The sequence below is a fragment of the Macaca nemestrina genome, chromosome 4, assembly GCF_043159975.1.
Source record: "Macaca nemestrina isolate mMacNem1 chromosome 4, mMacNem.hap1, whole genome shotgun sequence".
NCBI classification, from domain to species: Eukaryota; Metazoa; Chordata; class Mammalia; order Primates; family Cercopithecidae; genus Macaca; species Macaca nemestrina.
Window position 1 is genome coordinate 76,697,339 of NC_092128.1, and position 18,276 is coordinate 76,715,614.

The 18,276-nt window shown below is 38.9% G+C and overlaps 1 protein-coding gene across 1 annotated transcript in view; it reads left to right on the top strand.

Moving 5' to 3' along the window:
• Window positions 1-3,864: 3,864 nt before the first annotated feature.
• Window positions 3,865-18,276, top strand: part of LOC105475557 (succinate dehydrogenase complex assembly factor 3) — a 74,792-nt gene continuing 60,380 nt past the window's right edge. Inside the window, exon 1 of the mRNA XM_011730911.2 lies at window positions 3,865-4,124. Coding sequence (XP_011729213.1) covers window positions 3,951-4,124 — 174 coding nt within the window. The 5' untranslated portion in view covers window positions 3,865-3,950. The remainder of the gene's footprint in view (window positions 4,125-18,276) is intronic.

Genomic DNA, 18,276 nt, shown 5'->3' on the forward strand with positions numbered 1-18,276 from the left:
ATTTATCAAAACTTACACATATGAACAGACAGTATATGGGGCCATTCACAGTATAGAGAAATGTAAACAAACATAAAGGTGTAGTATTAGATCATAACTGCATAAAATTAATGGTGGTTCATACTGTTATACTATTATAATTTCATAGCCACCTCCTGTTGCTATTTTGGTGAGCTCAGGTTTGCAAGTATCTGCTTAAAACACTGTGTGATGCTAGGACCAGGTGTAGTGGCTCATGCCTGTAATCCCAGCACTTGGGGAGGCCGAGGTGGGCAGATCACGTTGTCAGGAGATCAAGACCATCCTGGATAACAGGGTGAAACCCCATCTCTACTAAAAATACAAAAATTAGCTGGGTGCGGTGGCACATGCCTGTAGTCCCAGCTACTGGGGAGGCTGAGGCAGGAGAATCGCTTGAACCAGGGAGGCGGAGGTTGCAGTGAGCCAAGATCATGCCATTGGACTCCAGCCTGGGTGACAGAGGCAGTCTCCGTTTCAAAAAAACAGAAACAAAAAACAAACAAAAAAATCACTGTGTGATGCTAATAATCTCTGTGTGAACAGTTCATCATCCAGTAAACTGCATATCCCAGTAAAAAAAATTTGTCACAGTTCTTGCACATTTTTTATTGCATCCAGTGCAGTAGAGTAAACCTTGAATAACACCAAGGGACCCATGTGAAGTCCCACTAGCAATGCTGGAAGTACTCCCAAGAAGCAGAAAAAAGTCATGACATTAAAAGAAAAAGTTAAATTGCTTGATATATACCATAGATTGAGGTCTGCACCTCTGGTTGCCAGCCATTTCTGACATACAATTCATCTTGGAAACAGATGACATAAACTTATGGCATTAATAAATACTGTACTGTAAATATATTTTCTCTTCCTTGTGATTTTCTTAACATTTTCTTCTCTGTAGCTTACTTTACCATAAGAACACAGTATATAATACACATACAGTATGTGTTAATCAACTGTTTATGGAATTAATAAGGCTTCTGATCAACAGTGGGTGAATCCAAAGCTCTACTTACTGAAATGGAAAGATCGAGGAGGCAAAAGAGAAAGTATAGAAAATTTGAATAATATAATCAACTGAACAAGATAATGCGGTTTTTAGTTTATCCTTTTTGCACAGTAGTTATGTTTTGGGGCAGTCAGAAGTTATATGCGAATTTTTAACTGGCATCCCTAACCCTTGCATTCTTTAAGGGTCAGCTGTATATGGATTTTTTTCCATTCCCTTTTAATACAAAATTTTGCCTACTTTGTCAGATGTTTTTCTATCAACTAAGATGCTGGCTTTTGTGTTGCAGAATTCATTGATTTCTATTTTTTTAACTATTATTATTATTCTTATTATTATTTTTGGAGACGGAGTCTTACTCTGTCGCCCGGGCTGGAGTGCAGTGGCCAGATCTTGGCTCACTGCAAGCTCCGCCTCCGGGGTTCACGCCATTCTCCTGCCTCAGCCTCTCAAGTAGCTGGGACTACAGGTGCCCGCCACCACGCCCGGCTAATTGTTTTTCTATTTTTAGTAGAGACGGGTTTTCACTGTGTTAGCCAGGATGGTCTTGATATCATGACCTCGTGATCCGCCCACCTCAGCCTCCCAAAGTGCTGGGATTACAGGTGTGAGCCACCGCGCCTGGCTATTATCATTATTTTAAAATCAGGAATGGGTGTTGAATTTGTCAAATGTTTTTCAGCTTCTGAAGCAATGGTCATTTTTTTTCCTATAGTATATCATTAATACTTTAAATTATAAAATATAACATTTTATTTGGACTTTCAGTTGATTTTCTGTTCTCAATAATCAACAATTACAAACATTTAAAAACATTCCTTTTGGTTTGATTTTTCTCTCCAGATACAAACACATTAAGTTTCTCTTTGATATTTTTTATGTAACTTGTTTCAGAAATTCAGAAAAATACTCAAGACTATTATGCTTTCTAAATTGACTTTCAGAGAATGGACTTTCCATGAATGTATTTACTTTTCTAATTCCTTGAACAGTATGTTTAAGCTTGAAATTTTGGTTTTAAGACTATCTTCTATCTTACCACTGCATTTCAATAATTAGACCTATCAGATACCATATAAAAACGTTAAATAACTCCTTCCTTTTTATAGTTTTCGTCGTCACACAATGATGTACCTAAAGTTGAGACTCCAAGGTGAGGTGGGAAATGAAAGACAATTTCTAGTGTTGTTTTGGGGGACTATGGGTAGTCACAATGGCTAGATCCGGTATGTACATCTCTCTAGGCTTCTAAGCATGTGAGAGCTGTTTGGGTTAAAGATGTATCTTGTCCCAGACTTTGCATTGTTCTCAATAATTTAGAACTTGAAATTTGAGTAACTATAATTTGAAAACTAAGCCACTTGTGCAACTGAATTCAACACCGTAAAAACGCTGTGTTCTTATCTAATGATGTAAGCAGTTTCCAAATCTTTTGTTATGTTTCTCCCCCTCCCCACTCCTTTCTCACTTCCGTTTGAGAGAAAAATGCTTTAGCATTATTTGCAAGCAAGACTTATTTTCAACGTTTTAGTCAAGACAAGAGTATAATACAAAGTAACAATTCAGTACACTTCATGTAGGTGTTTCTTCTTCTCTTACTTTTCCTTATTTACCAATTCTCTCCATCTCTTTTGACCTCAAATTCTTTATCTGCTTGTCAAAAATTGTCTCTAGCCGTCTCCTTCCATTTCTAGTTGTGTGTGAGGTAGTCCACAGAAGCAGTACGCTGAATAGTGCAGTTGCTGTGTTGATCATCCCTATGGCTGTAGGTGGTTATTATATTTTGTGTGCCTTGAAAGGCTTAGGCGATGTGTGACATATATAATTTTAAGGCATTTACCCCACGTTTCTTTAAACAAAAAAATTTTAAAGCAATTATTTAAGAGTGGATACATGTTCTCTTTCACTTTACAAAACATTTTGGAGGGAATCTGAGAGAAGTCATGGTTAGAGATTAGTAAAGTTGGAAAGCACTGCAAATTACCTAACCCAGCTCATTTACATGTGAGAAAATCTGGGCACAGAGCGGTTAAATCACTTGCAGAGTAACATATAAAAAAAAGAAACACATGAAGGAATAAAGGAAAGGTCTGCATGAAGTGTAGTGATCTAGATCGGTGGCCAGAAATATAACTGTGATCTTATTTTCAGTTCATGGCTATTTTTACCACAAGAGCAACACTGATCAGCCTAAATTGGTCAGGGAAACAGAGGAAGTTTTGTCCTGAAAATGTAGCTCACTGTTCAGCTTGTAAAAAAATAAAATAAAGGTTAACTGTCATTATTCTCACTGTTATTGCTTGATTCCACTTTTCAAGGGCTAACCACTTGTCTTGGCTTCTCCTTCACCCATCATCTGCCATTTTTGAGCATTGATTATCCAATGCTTTGTGGACCCTTTCTACTCTCTTCTGGCTCAATTAATTCCTTTTTTAATTAATTCATTGGCAGAATGTTTTCTCACATTTTCACAAGTGTTGGCTCTTGAAAGAGGTATTACACATGTTCTTTGACTCCAAAGGAAACCAGAAAAAAACTGGAACAAGAAATTTGGTAGAAGGAACAGAAACGAAGTTGCATGAAAAAGACAGTGGAGTGGGACTGAGAAGTGACAACTGCCCACGACTGACCTCCCTCTTTCAAGGCCTGTGTCGCCAGGACGCTGCCCAGAAGAAGCCACGACGAGGCGCAGGCGCGACTCCACGAGGGCCACGCCCCTCCTAGAGAAGGACCGACCAGTTTTCCGCCCGCATCGGAGCTTGGGTTTCCGGAAGGACCTGATTCTGGAAGGGACCAAACCGGATAGAGGTCGCGCGCCCTCTTCCGTCTACCTTCCGGTTCACTAATACGCAATTTCGCAGAAGGGCTGGAACGTGTCGTCCCTCTGCGCAGGCGTAGTCACCGCTTGACCCGCGGCGCTATGCCGGGACGGCACATTTCTCGAGTCCGGGCATTGTACAAGCGCGTCTTGCAGCTGCACCGTGTTCTGCCTCCGGACCTCAAAGCCCTGGGCGACCAGTACGTGAAAGACGAATTTAGGAGACATAAGAGCGTTGGTTCTGACGAGGCCCAGCGTTTCTTGCAGGAATGGGAGGCAAGTGACGCCCCCTTTTCTCTGCCCAAGACCTTTGGGGTCCCTCGGTGTCCCGGTTTCTCGTTCCAGTCCCCCATGCGGGGTTAAACAGAGCAGCAACCTGTTCTGTTTGAATTAAACAGCGTAATGCTGTTCGATAACACTTTCAAAGTTTCTCCCACGGGTTTCTCCCCGGAGCATATCCTGTTACTTCAGCGTCCCCAATTCAGTTCAACTTTTCAGCTCCTGCAGATGCCAGGTGCTGGAAGGGTGAGGGTAGGAGGTCACAAAAATGAGCAAGTCGTCGTTAAGTGCTCAAAGACCTCAGGAGCTTTTTGTTCTTTTAAGTGCCTTTGCACATAGTAAGCGCCCGTTAATAAATTAATGCTTCTCTTACTAGTTTTCAAATTTAAAGGCTTATTTCCGTAATTTATGATTTCTTTAATCTCAGCTGTTTTGGTTTGGTTTAAATAATTTTCTCACTTGGCTGATATAGAAATCAGGTAACATGAAAAAGATTATAGATTACAAAAGGCAGGAGATTACAAACTGTGAAGGAGAAAAATGCTGGTGCCAGTTAAGTCAGGTGAAAGTTGTTTCCTCCGAGGTCTCAAGTCAGTGTTACATCGCCCTACACCGTTGCGCTAAATGTTAAACGGACACATGCATTAGCAATAAGTCGTTTGACTTTTTTTTTGTTTTTTTTGAGTGAAGGACAAAAGATATTCAGAGTATTTCGTGGGGCTCGGGGCCCTGCAGGATTGCCCCAAGTTTTCATTTGCAAATATAAAGAAATGAATGGAATTAGAAATTGGAATGACAGCTCAGATACTTGAAAGCATGAGTTGGAGCTGGTATGAAAGTAGAGGTAAGCGATTCTTCGGCCTAAAAAGTTGAAGGGGAGTTGACTAAAGTCTGCTTTTTTAAAAAAATCAAAAGAATGGTTGGGGGAGCACAAAATTTGCAATGATTTCCAGAATTCTTATTTGTATAATTATTGAAGCTTTTTGACATTTAGAACAATAGGAAAATTTAGACCTTCCTTGAAAATCATGGTCTATTTGATGTAATTCGCTTGTCTGAAGCCAAGGAAGTTGACGCTTTTCAGGTACAGAGCATTTTATTTTAATAAGGTAATTTGGTTTTGGAGCCTGAAGAACTGGGTTCAGATTCAGTCTCTGACATTTATTAATATTAAGTGTCAATCACTTAATTTTTCTGGTCTTATTTTCTCATCTATAAAATAAGTGTTTATGCATCTCAAAATTTACATATGTAAATGTATTTACAAGCACTTTTGTATTGCTAATTGTTACGAAGCTATAAGATACTGTATTAAAGTATTTTACATCTTTTAAGGTAGGTCATTTTGTGGCCTTACAGGAAGGAGAGTAGCTCTCTGTTGGGAGGAAATAAGGTTATTTTGAGAAGTCTTAAAACGTAAACACTTGGAAGCCTTTTAGGGAAAAAGTAGGAAAGAGTAGCAACTCAGAAAAAAATTGATAATAGGTTGTAGGAGAGAAAGAGGGTATAAAAAAGAACTGCATAAATAAAAAATGCGTTAGTTGACCTAGTAGGCTTGGTAACTGGAATTGAGCTTTTTAAAACTCTCGGAATAATTTTAGACCTACAGGAGAGTTAGAAAGACAGTACAGAGTTCCCTACATCCTGTTTCCCCCTATGTTAGCATCTTACATTATCAGGGTACAGTGATCAAAAGCAAGAAATTCACATTGCTACAATATACTATTAACTACAGGCTTTATTTACAATTTGCCAGCCCTTTCACTAATGTCCTTTTTCTGTTCCAGGATCCAATGGGGATTCTACAATGCATTTAGTCATTCTTTTTCCTTAATCTCCATTCTGTGAGAGTTCCTCGTCTTCCTATCTTTCATTACCTTGATAATTTTTTGAAAAGTACTGGTCTGTTAACTTTATGGAATGCCTCTCAATTTGAGTTTGTCTGGTGTTTTCTCATGGTTTAATTGATTTTACGCATTACTGAGAATACCACAGGGGCTGAAGTGTTCTTCTCAACACTTAATGTCACAGGTCACGTGATATTAACATGCCTTCTTACTGGTGATGATAACTGTGATCACTTGGTTAAAGTAATAATCCGCCTGGTGTCTCTACTGTAAACTTACTATTTCCCTTTTGAAATTAATACATATTTGGGGGTAGGTACTCTCAGGCTTGCAGATGACTACTAATCTTAGCATTCATTGATGGATTTTGCCATTGCGTTCCAATGGTGGTTCTTTTGTTTCCCTCATTCCGTTTGAATTTATTAGTTGACATGCGTCTGTAGAGAACAGTTTTCCTGTCTTCCCGGACCATTGTTGATGTACTGGAATTAATGAATTGGCAGCTAGGTAAAGATAAATTTAAACATAGTGATCTCTTTGGATAACGTAATTATCACAGTTGCAAGGCAGCTTAACCTAAGCCTGGGAGTTAGACGTGGTAGGTTGGATCCTACCAAGAAAGATACTTGAAAAACTGGTCTTTTTTAGACGTGGTAGGGTGGATCCTACCAAGAAAGATACTTGAAGAACTGGTCTTTTTGAAAGAGTAGGGCTAGAGAAGAGCTAATGATTGGAGGGGAAAAAAACCTGGCTAGAGAAGTTTTATCACCAGTGAGTAATATATTTAAGACTTCCAAGTCTTTTTTTCCCCCACATGTTCTTCAGAACATCTAATTTATGACTGTTATACTAGATACTGCTAGATATGACATGGATTTTTATGCCTTTATTTTTCAGTTAGTGCTCATTACAAACTTGGCACCTGTTGTTTGAATATTACTTAATGGTTACGTTTACATCAAACTAAGAGTAACTGTTGTGGACTTCTAACTTTATATGTTATGTAGAGTCTGGTCTACACAATCCCAGTCCCTCACACACATCTAAACTTAATTGTGAACTTGAATGGATTCTGAATTTGTTTTACATCAGTGGGCAACGTTGGGTAAGTTACCACTGAAGAAAAGAAAGGGATCAAGAACACTAGAGGCCCCGTATTTGGAAGAGAGTTCTCTAGTTCCTTTCGTTTGTGATCCTGGAAAACTGGCAATATAGTAGTAGAGAGAATTCATCTGGGAGAAGTTTTTGTTCAAGGACCAATTGGGGCAACGTGGAAGGAAAGTATTTTAAGTATATAAATGTAAAAGCATGTTTACAGAGTAAATAGGGAATTTATGTAATTTCTCTCTATAAGAGAAAAAATAAAGTTCAGGAAGAGTTTTTGGGAATCTGTTAAGGGAGAATGTACGATAACTGGTTTGTAAAATGTGCATTGTAATCTCAACTCTTAGGAGGTAACTATTAGAAGTGAAATTGAGACTCCATAGATCAGGGGTCTTAACTATGTCATTTTGAAAGTTCTGACTGTGCTCATTTTTGAGGAATAGTTGATTTAAGTAAGGCTTTCTATTTTTCTCTCTGTGCCTACCACTTATTTTCTAGGAAATCAGAATAAGCATTGAAGATTAAATAGATAAAACATGTTGGTGAGAGAATATGAGACAAAGAGCATGCAAGAGTGCTCTCAGGAGCTACCTGAAGAGACTTCATGTGTTTAATTTTTCTTTTTCTGTCCCATTTATTTTTCTCAGTTGCCTCTTGCCTAGTTCCTGTTGTTTTTCTTAAGTACCTGTTTTGTTCTGTGTCTGTTGGGGAATGTTTTTTAAGTGTTTTGTTTCTAGAAAAAGGCATAAACATTTTTCAGATAGTTTTGATCAATTGCTATTTCCAGACAATGTGCTAGGCATTTAGGACACAAAAATGAATAATAAATGTATTTTCACTTTCACAGTGTTCAAAGTTTAGTAGAAAAGGATAGACAATTGTAATATAGTATGAGTGTCTATTAAATGCTGTGGGATCAAGGAGAAATGGAGGAAGTTGAAAGCTATACAAGATGGTTAAGTCTTGAGTAGGTCAAATTTACCATGTCAAAAAGAGAACCTTCTAGAAAGAGGGAATAACATATGCAGAGGCATCGAGGTAAGAAACAGTATGACTTTTTTCCAGGAACTGCAGTGTTGTGTTTGGAATTTAGTGTTTTACACGGAAGATGAGGAAGAAATAAAGCTAAAGAGGTGGCAGGAGACAGGATATTCTGCTAAGGGTTTTAAGTTTTTATTTTGAATCATTGAAAGCTTCTTAAATGGTGGAAATGACATAAATTGTATTCTAGAAAGATCATGTTGGCAGCAACATAGAGGAATAATTGAAGTAAAAACCAGATTGAAAGTAGGGAGAACTGTTAGTAGATGGATGTAGTAATCCAAGTCTCAAATAGGTATATGTCTAAACCAAGACAGAGGCCTTGAAAATGGAGGATATAGATGTATGAAAAAAATTTTTTTTTTTTTTCTTTTAAAGTAGAGTGGAACTTGACTTGTTGACTAATACAGTATTAGTGAAGGAGAAGAAAACAGAATGGATAACTCCTGAGTTTGGAGCATGATACCAGTAACCAGAATAGTCATATAGGAGGAACAGATTGGGAATGAGTTCAATTTGGTGTGCTTTGTGCTAAACATTCTTATGGAACAGTTAAGTGAAGATGTTCAGAGAGATATATGTTGGTCCGATACTCAGGAGACAGATTGTGGCTGGAGATAGAGATTTGGAAGTTACTACCTGTAGTTGGTGGACCAAAGATGTGGGTGGAAGTGCCCCTTTTGGTTATAGTGTTGGGGAAGTTGGTCAAAGATAAAACATTAACATTTAGGAGTTGAGAGAATGAAAGTAGTCATATAGTGCTAGAATTTTTCTTTTTTATCTTTTTTCTTTTTTTTTTTTCCATCTGTATTTGTTCCTAGTTACTGCTACAAAGGAAGTACTTTTTTACTTTTTAAAATTTTATGTTAAGTTCTGGGATACATGTGCTGAACGTGCAGGTTTGTTACATAGGTATACATGTACGATGGTGGTTTGCTACACCTATCAACCCATCATGTAGGTTTTAAGCCCTGCATGCATTTGGTATTTGTCCTAATGCTCCTACCTCCTCTTTTCCCCCATCCCCTGAAAGGCCCGGGTGTGTGATGTTCCTCTCCCTGTGTCCATGTGTTCTCATTGTTCAGTTCCCACTTATGAGTAAGAACATGTGGTGTTTAGTTTTCTGTTCTTGTATTAGTTTGCTGAGGATGATGGTTTCCAGCTTCATCCATGTCCCAGCAAAGGACATAAACTCATGCTTTTTTATGGCTGCATAGCATTCCATGGTGTATATGTTCCACATTTTCTCTATCCAGCCTATCATTGATGGGCATTTGGGTTGGTTCCAAGTCTTTGCTATTGTAAATAGTGCTGCAGTAAACATACATGTGCATGTGTCTTTATAGTAGAATGATTTATAATCCTTTGGGTATATACCTGGTAGTGGAATTGCTGGGTCAAACGGTATTTCTGGTTCCAGATCCTTGAGGAATCACCACACTATCTTCCACAATGGTTGAAGTAATTTACACTCCTACCAGCAGTGTAAAAAGTGTTTATATTTCTCCACATTCTCTCCAGCATCTGTTGTTTCCTGACTTTTTAATCATTGCCATTCTAATTGGCATGAGATGGTATGTCATTGTGGTTTTGATTTGCATTTCTCTAATGACCAGTGATGATGAGCTTTTTTTCATGTTTGTTGGCAGCATAAATGTCTTTTTTTTTTTTGAGAAGTGTGTGTTCATATCCTTTGCCCACTTTTTGATGTTTTTTTTTTTTTTTCTTGTAAATTTAAGTTCCTTTTGTAGATTCTGGATATTAGCCCTTTGTCAAACGGATATATTGCAAAAATTTTCTCCCATTCTGTAGGTTGCCTGTTCACTCTGATGATAGTTTCTTTTGCTGAGCAGCTCTTTAATTTAAGTAGATCCCATTTGTCAATTTTGGTTTTTGTTGCCATTGCTTTTGGTGTTTTAATCGTGAAGTCTTTGCCCATGCCTGTGTCCTGAATGGTATTGCCTAGGTTTTTTTCTAGGGTTTTTTGGTTTTAGATTTTACGTTTAAGTCTTTAATCCATCTTGAGTTGGTCTTAAGGTGTAAGGAAGGAGTCCAGTTTCTGTTTTCTGCATATGGCTAGCCAGTTTTCCCAGCACCGTTTATTAAATAGGAAATTCTTTCCCCATTGCATGTTTTTGTCAGGTTTGTCAAAGATGAGATGATTGTAGATGTGTGGTGTTATTTCTGAGGCCTCTGTTTTGTTCCGTTCATCTATATGTCTGTTTTGGTACCAGTACCAAGCTCTTTTGGTTACTGTAGCCTTGTAGTATAGTTTGAAGTCAGGTAGCGTGATGCCTTCAGCCTTGTTATTTTTGCTTAGGATTGTTTTGGCTATGCGGGCTCTTTTTTGGTTCCATATGAAATTCAAAGTAATTTTTTTTCTAGTTATGTGAAGAAAGTCAATGGTAGCTTGATAGGAATAGCACTGAACGTATAAATTACTTTCAGCAGTATGGCCGTTTTCACAATATTAATTCTTCCCATCCATGAGCATGGAAGGTTTTTCCATTTGTTTCCTCTCTTACTTCTTTGAGCAGTGGTTTGTAGTTCTCCTTGAAGAGGTCCTTTGTGTCTCTTGTAAGTTGTATTCCTAGGTATTTTATTTTCTTTGTAGCAATTGTGAATGGGAGTTCACTCCTGATTTGGCTCCCTGCTTATCTATTATTGGTGTATAGGAATGCTTGCAATTTTTGCACATTGATTTCATATCCTGAGACTTTGCTGAAGTTGTTTATCAGCTTAAGGAGTTTTTGGGCTGAGATGGGATTTTCTAAATATACAATCATGTCATCTGCAAACAGACAATTTGACTTCCTTTCTTCCTGTTTGGATACCCTTTATTTCTTTCTCTTGTCTGATTGCTCTGGCCAGAACTTCCAATAATACGTTGAATAGGAGTGGTGAGAAAGGTCATCATTGTCTAGTACTGGTTTTCAAAGGGAATGCTTTATCATTTTTATTGTGTCTATTTGATTCTTCTCTCTTTTCTTCTTTGTTAGTCTGGTCAGCAGTCTATTTAGTTAGTCTTTTCAAAAAATCAGCTCCGAGTCATTGATTTTTTTTTGAAGGGTTTTTCAGGTCTCTATCTCCTTCAGTTCTGCTCTGATCTTAGTTATTTCTTGTCTTCTGCTAGCTTTTGAATTTGTTTGCTCTTGCTTCTCTAGTTCTTTTCATTGTGACAGTAGGGTGTTGATTTTAGGTCTTTCGCACTTTCCAATGTGGGCATTTTAGTGCTATAAATTTCCCTCTAAACACTGCTTTAGCTGTGTCCCAGAGATTCTGGTACGTTGTCTCCTTGTTCTCGTTGGTTTCAAAGAAACCACTTTCAGGAACCTCAGTCAATCATAGTCTTGGTCTTTTCACATAGTCCCGTATTTCTTGCAGTCTTTGTTCATTCCTTTTCATTCTTTTTTCTCTAATATCGTCTCCACGCCTTATTTCAGTAAGTTGATCTTCAGTCTCTGATATCCTTTCTTCCTCTTTATCGATTTGGCTCTTGATACTTGTGTATGCTTCATGAAGTTTTCATGCTGTGTTTTTCATCTCCATCAGGTCATTTATGTTCTTCTCTAAACTGGTTGTTTTAGTTAGCAGTTCCTGTAACCTTTTGTCAGAGTTCTTAGCTTCCTTACATTGGGTTAGAACATGCTCCTTTAGCCTAGAGGAGTTTGTTATTACCCACCTTCTGAAGCCTACTTCTGTCAGTTCATCAAAGTCATTCTCCATTCAGTTTTGTGTCCTTGCTGGAGAGGAGTTGCGATCATTTGGAGGAGAAGAGGCATTCTGATTTTTGAAATTGTCAGCATTTTTGTGCTGGTGTTTCCTCATCTTCATGGATTTACTTTGGATGGGGTTTTGTGTGAGGGTCTTTTTTGTTGATGTTCATGTTGCTGCCTTCTGTTTGTTTGTTTTTCTTCTAACAGGCCCCTCTTCTGCAGGTCTGCTGCAGTTTGCTGGAGGTCTACTTCAGACCCTGTTTGCCTGGGTATCACCAGCAGAGGTTGCAGAACAGCAAAGATTGCTGCCTGCTCCTTCCTCCTGAAGCTTCATCCCAGAGGGGCACTGGCCTGATGCCAGCCAGAGCTCTCTTGTATGAGGTGTCTGTCAACCCTTGTTGGGAGGTCTCTTCCAGTCAGGAGGCATGGGGGTCAGGGACCCAGTTGAGGAGGCAGTTTGTCCCTTAGTGGAGCTCAAGCACCGTCCTGGGAAAGCCCTCCTTGTCAGCATCCACTGCTCTCTTCAGAGCTGGCAGGCAGGAATTTTTAAGTCTGCTGAAGCTATGCCCACAGGTGCTGCTTCCCCCAGGTGCTCTATCCCAGGGAGATGGGAGTTTTATCTATAAGCCCCTGACTGGGGCTGCTGCCTTTCTTTCAGAGATGCCCTGCCCAGTGAGGAAGAATCTAGAGAGGCAGTCTGGCCACAGCCGCTTTGTTGCATTATGTTGAGTTCCTCCCAGTCCTTAGTACCGTCAGGGGAAAAGAGCCTACTCAAGCCTCAGTAATGGCGGATGCCCCTCCCCCCACCAAGCTCTGTTGGCCCAGGTCAACTTCAGACTTGTGCTGGCAGCCAGAATTTCAAGCCAGTGGCTCTTAGCTTGCTGGCCTTCATGAGAGTGGGACCTACTGAGCCAGACCTCTTGGTTCCCTGGATTTAGCCCCCTTTCCAGGCGAGTGAACGGTTCTGTCTCACCCAGGTTCCAGGCACCACTGGAGTATGGAAATAAAAAAACAAACCTGCAGCTAGCTCGGTGTCTGCCTGAATAGCCACCCAGCTTTGAGCTTGAAACCCAGGGCCTTGGTGGTGTAGGCACACCAGGGAATCTCCTAGTCTTCAGATTACAAAAACCATGGGAAAAGCATAGTATCTGGGCCAGATAGCACAGTCCCTCATGGCTTCCCTTGGCTGGGAAAGAGAGCCCCCTCACCTCTCCCCGCTCCTTGCACTTCCCGGGTGAGGCAACACCCCACCCTGCTTCTGCTTGCCCTACATGGGCTGCACCCACTGCCTAACCAGTCCCAGTGAGATGAACAGGGTACCTTAGTTGGAAATGTGGAAATCACCCGCCTTCTGTGTTGGTCTCACTTGGAGCTGCCTTCGGGAGCTGTACCTATTTGGCCATCTTGCCACATCCAAGAGAATCCATTTTCTTTTTCTTCCCTTCAAGTAAAGGCAATGATCCCGGTATCATGGACTGACTGTAACTGCTCTTACTTGATTATGTTCAATTCTTTATATTTGTGTGATAATTTAGATATCATAACATTTTCTTTCTCATTTTATTTTGTCGCATTTGTTCGACAGGAGGAAATGCTTCAGACTTCAGGTAGCCATCCCTTTGTAACTCTCATGGGTTGTCTTTCTCTTATATATGATTTTGAAGTGGATCATCATTTGTATGTATGTATCACACATACAAATGTATTAAGTGGCATGTCACCTATATTTAGAGTTTTCTTAATATAATTAGGATCGGATGGATATTTGGCTAGTTTTTATAAATGTATGCTTCTCTTACCTAATTTGTGGACCTAATTTTGTTACTTTTGAACATCTCGATTTATAGTTTTAGCTTGCAGGAGAAAAGGAATGAATTGCCTCTCTGTTTAGTGAATGGATTGTATGTGTCAGGGATATGTCTCTCAAGTATGAGTGGGTCAATTGGGTCTCAGTCAGATTGTTAATTCTGCCTTTTACTCGTTGGTGTTTTTGTGATGGTTTATTCAATGGTGATTTGTCACACATACATGTTTTCTACATCAAGTTTTTTTTTCTTTTTTTTTTGAGACTGAGTCTCCCTCTGTCACCGAGACTGGAGTGCGGTGGCACTGTGTGGGCTCACTGAAACCTCCTTCTGGGTTCAAGCAGTTCTCCTGCCTCAGCCTCCCGAGTAGCTGGGATTACAGGCATCCACCACCACACCCAACTAGTTTTTATATTTTTAGTAAAGACGAGGTTTCACATGCTGTAACGCCCCCTTTGGGGCTCCACAGTTGCTGGCATCTCCAAGTTTTCAGGCACCACTGCCTTCCCCTCATCCTGATGCTGGCACCCAAGGTGGAAACCACTGTGGTATGCCTGGTCCAGCCACAGCCTCGCACGAAGCCTGTGCCTGGAGCTGCCCACCCCACCACAGACCCACCACAGCAGCTGGCACACCTGGCTGTGCACCATGGCTGGATCCCACACTCGCTTGCTCACATATCCCTTGCTGCTCTGTGCCTGGCTCACCCTCAGTAGACATGGGAGCCAGGTTGGCAGCGTGAGCCGAGCGCAGCCTGCCAGCCTGGGTGGGCAGAGCAAGCCTAGTGGCCAGCTCAGAACTAAGTGAGGCCTGGGCAGGGCTGCTACCCGCCAGAGAAGATTTCCGGCTGGCAACAGGACAGTGAAAAAACCTGCATCAATATCAAACAAGTCATTTTACTTCCATAGGCCTTAGTTTCTTCATCTTTAACGTGAAAGGATTTCCAAGTAAAGATGGCAGACTGGGAATATCACAAGAGCTTATTTTTTATTTCCTCTCCCTTCCAAAGCCAGACTAAACTAGTAGTAAAGCAATTTTTAAAAGGAATAATCCATAATGACTAGAGAACAAGAATGGAGCCATTAGCAGCCAAGCAATTTCAACAGATTTTCTGAAGATGGAAAGCAGAAGAACAGTGTAAATAATGAAGCAAAGCAGACAGAGGCGGCCACAGTTCAGAATACAGAGAATACACCTAAAGAGATAGCCAAGCTGCCAAAACCAAGTGAACTCAAACACCAGGTTAGGTAGGAAATCAGGAGCGGGAAGCAAATACAGGCAAGATTAACCCTAAAAGTAATTTCCCAATCAACAAGCCTATCTATCTGTATAGTTCTTGGTTAGTTTCTTATTGCTTTATTCATAAATGTGGACAGATAACCAAAATTCTCAAGACATTTGAAACATGAAAGAGACCAAAAATAAAACAAAAAATGTCCTAAGAGGAGATACACAGAAAAGAGTACATTGCTTTTTATTTTAAGCCCTTCTACACTGTTAGCCTGAAGTGCTAATTGCCTGATATTTCTATTTGAAAGATTGTTTTCAGTAATGAGATGAGAATGGAAATTGCTGGGCTGTAACTGTTAAACTTTCTTAATAATCAGGCACATACTCTTTTTTGAAAGGTTTCTTTGGGCCTTAGTTGTCTCAAGAGGGAAAATAATATTTTGTCCCTGAATCAGGGATGGACCAAAAGTTCCTTTTTACCTCTTAAGATGTGATTATATTATGAGGTGAGTTAAACTATTGAATCAGATGGCTTGGTTGAAGTATAAAGACAAATGGAATGTTTAGGATTAATATGTGATTGGCCACATTAATATGAAAAGAACTTATTTAGCTCAATAGGAAAAAACTTAAAGCTTTACTAAAAGAAATGGGCAAAAGAGATTCTAATAGGTCATTCTGTGATTTATGTACAAAGATGTTAATTGCTGTGTTGCATATCTATAGTAAAGTGAGAATTTTAAATTACTGTAAATATCCAATGATAGAATAATGAAATTATAGCCACATGATGGATGGGTTAGTATGCAGTTATTAGAAATGGTGTTTCAGAAGAACTAATAACATGGAAAAACTGTAACATAATTACATATAAACTTTATCTTTGGATGATAAGATTAAGAATAATTGTAATTTTCTTCTGTGTACCTCAAATTTTCTTGATTCTCTGCAAATATCAGGTGTTTGGTAATTATAAGAAAGTTATTAAGGATAATTTTTAAAATGCACTGGATATACTTAATATTTTTACCAGTCGTATTTCACAGAGGACTTGAGGCAGACATGCTCAGTGAGTCAGCTACTAGCACCTTATATATACATTTCCTAATTTTGCTTTTAAAATTTTGTAGGTTCAACTCAGACTTCTTCATGTTTAATAAATGCTAATGTCATCTATATATTTTGTATGATTTCTTGTTTTCTAAATTAAATAAATGAAAATCTAAATGTGTAGATTCAAAATTTATCTAAATATTTCTTTTTTACTTAACCATTAGAAAAAATATTTGGAATCTTTAGGACTGTAAACCGAGATCAGAAAATCATCATGATTATCTATTTGGTACCTGTCATCAGTGTCATCTATCTGGTCTAGTATTATGTCTTGTTAAGCAACATGAAGAATCTTACGTTTAATTTCTTAGAGATCATACTTAAATATTCAATGAGTTTCCACTAACTTAATTTGATAAAAATTAAGTTACCATGTAGTAACTGTATTCTATTTTAATTTTTTACCTTTTTCCCCTATGTTTTGTGGAAGGTGAATGAAGGCTGTCAGTGAGGTAGGATTGAGAGGGGATATAGGTTAACTGTTAGTTTGTCTTCGGACACATCAGTCAGGGAGGGTGGAAGACAAACAGGCTCCCCTTAGCTTAGAAACCAGTAGGCTTCAGAAAGAGATTCTAGATAGGTATGTGCCACCTTGATTGTGATCATACAGGGTCCGGTAATTGATCTTGTAGTCCGGAGTTGGACTTTACCAACATAACCAGAAATGATCAGATTCTTGGCAACAGACTCACATTACTTAAATTTATATAACATTGAAGTATAAAGAAGACGACTGATTTATTTTTTCTGCTGCTAGGGGAGTGGGGGCTAGTGAAGAGGGCTCTCATTTCCAGGAGTTAGAATATTTATATTTACTTCCAGGGGTAGGGGGATACCTTTTCAGATATGTCTCAGAATCATGTATTTTTTTTAGATTTTAGAAAGTGAAGAAATAGTATTTAGTGAATTTTAAGAAACATCGAGTGGGATCTAGGGTGGTACTGTAATCAAATACATTAGTATATCTGCAGAAAAAATTTGAATATTCACAGTAAGTGGAGTAAATAAAGACTTGATGTACATTTATGTCAGGATTTGCTGCCAGATAAATTCTGAAAGAGCTTTTGTTTTTAAGAACTTCTTTGACTTCAGGGAATTGTGGACCTCTATTAAGCTTTCTGGAAAACTGAAATAGTGTTTAGAAGGTTGCCTGGTAAACATGGAATTAAAATGACAGGGAGTGGGTAGGCATGAGAGCTTTTTTCATCAGGCCTCACTGTGTCTGCAGTAGAAAACATCCCTTTAGTGATTATTTTTGTGGGTTCCACAGCTTCATTGCCCTTTTTTCCTGAACAGTACTGAATGCATGTTATAAGTTTGCCCTCAGTCCTTTATTTTTATGTTAACCACCTTCTTTCTGTTGAGGTATCATTGTTACTCTTACACATGTTAATGGATTAAACTACTTCTTGCTTATTTTTCCTAGGCCCGAAAAATTTCAGATTCTTCTCTTTGTGTGTAAATTTAATTAGCTTAACCCCAGAGGAGGGAGAATGATATTTGCCTCACTTACAAGTTGTTGCTCTTCTTTACTCCTAAGTCAGTGCAACTCAAAGCATTTCTAAAGTAAATTGCACTTTGCTTTCAGAGCTCTAAAACACTAAAATGTTTATGTTTTATTAAAAAAATTTAAAAATTATAGTATGGTTTATTTTCCTTTAAAAGACATTTCATTGTAATAAACACACAGAAACCTAAGACCAAAACCAGAGTATTATTGTACATATCAGAGGTTAAGTAGGAACGTTTTCTGGACTTTGGTGCAATGACTCTTTACTGATGAAAAGGTCTATAGTTTGTTTAAAAACTATCCCACTTAAAAACAAATCCATACACTTTTCATGTAGCTGACTCCATGCCCCCTTTCCAAAGCTCAAAATGGCAGCAGATGATATAGCAAACACATACCTGCAGAAACAGCTACAGCAGCTACCTGGGTGAGATGGCTGCCAGCTGCATGCAGCCTCTGCGGGTCTGACTTCACAGCATATGCCTTGAATGTGCCCCCTCCAAAAAGTATCGTGTTTATTGCCTCACACTTCCAATCATGGGCCTCAAGAGTTTGTCTATGTGATTTATTTTATAAACTATAGCTATATATCACTGATAACTCTGGATTACTGGTGAATAACCAGAATGAACACTTGAAAACAAAAATGCTGTGAATATCATTAAATGCTTTTATAAGAGGCTAAGAGAAAGATGCATAGAGTGAAAAGAACTTCTTTTGTTTTTGAGACGGAGTCTTGCTCTGTTGCCCAGGCTGGAGTGCAGTGGTATGATCTCAGCTCAC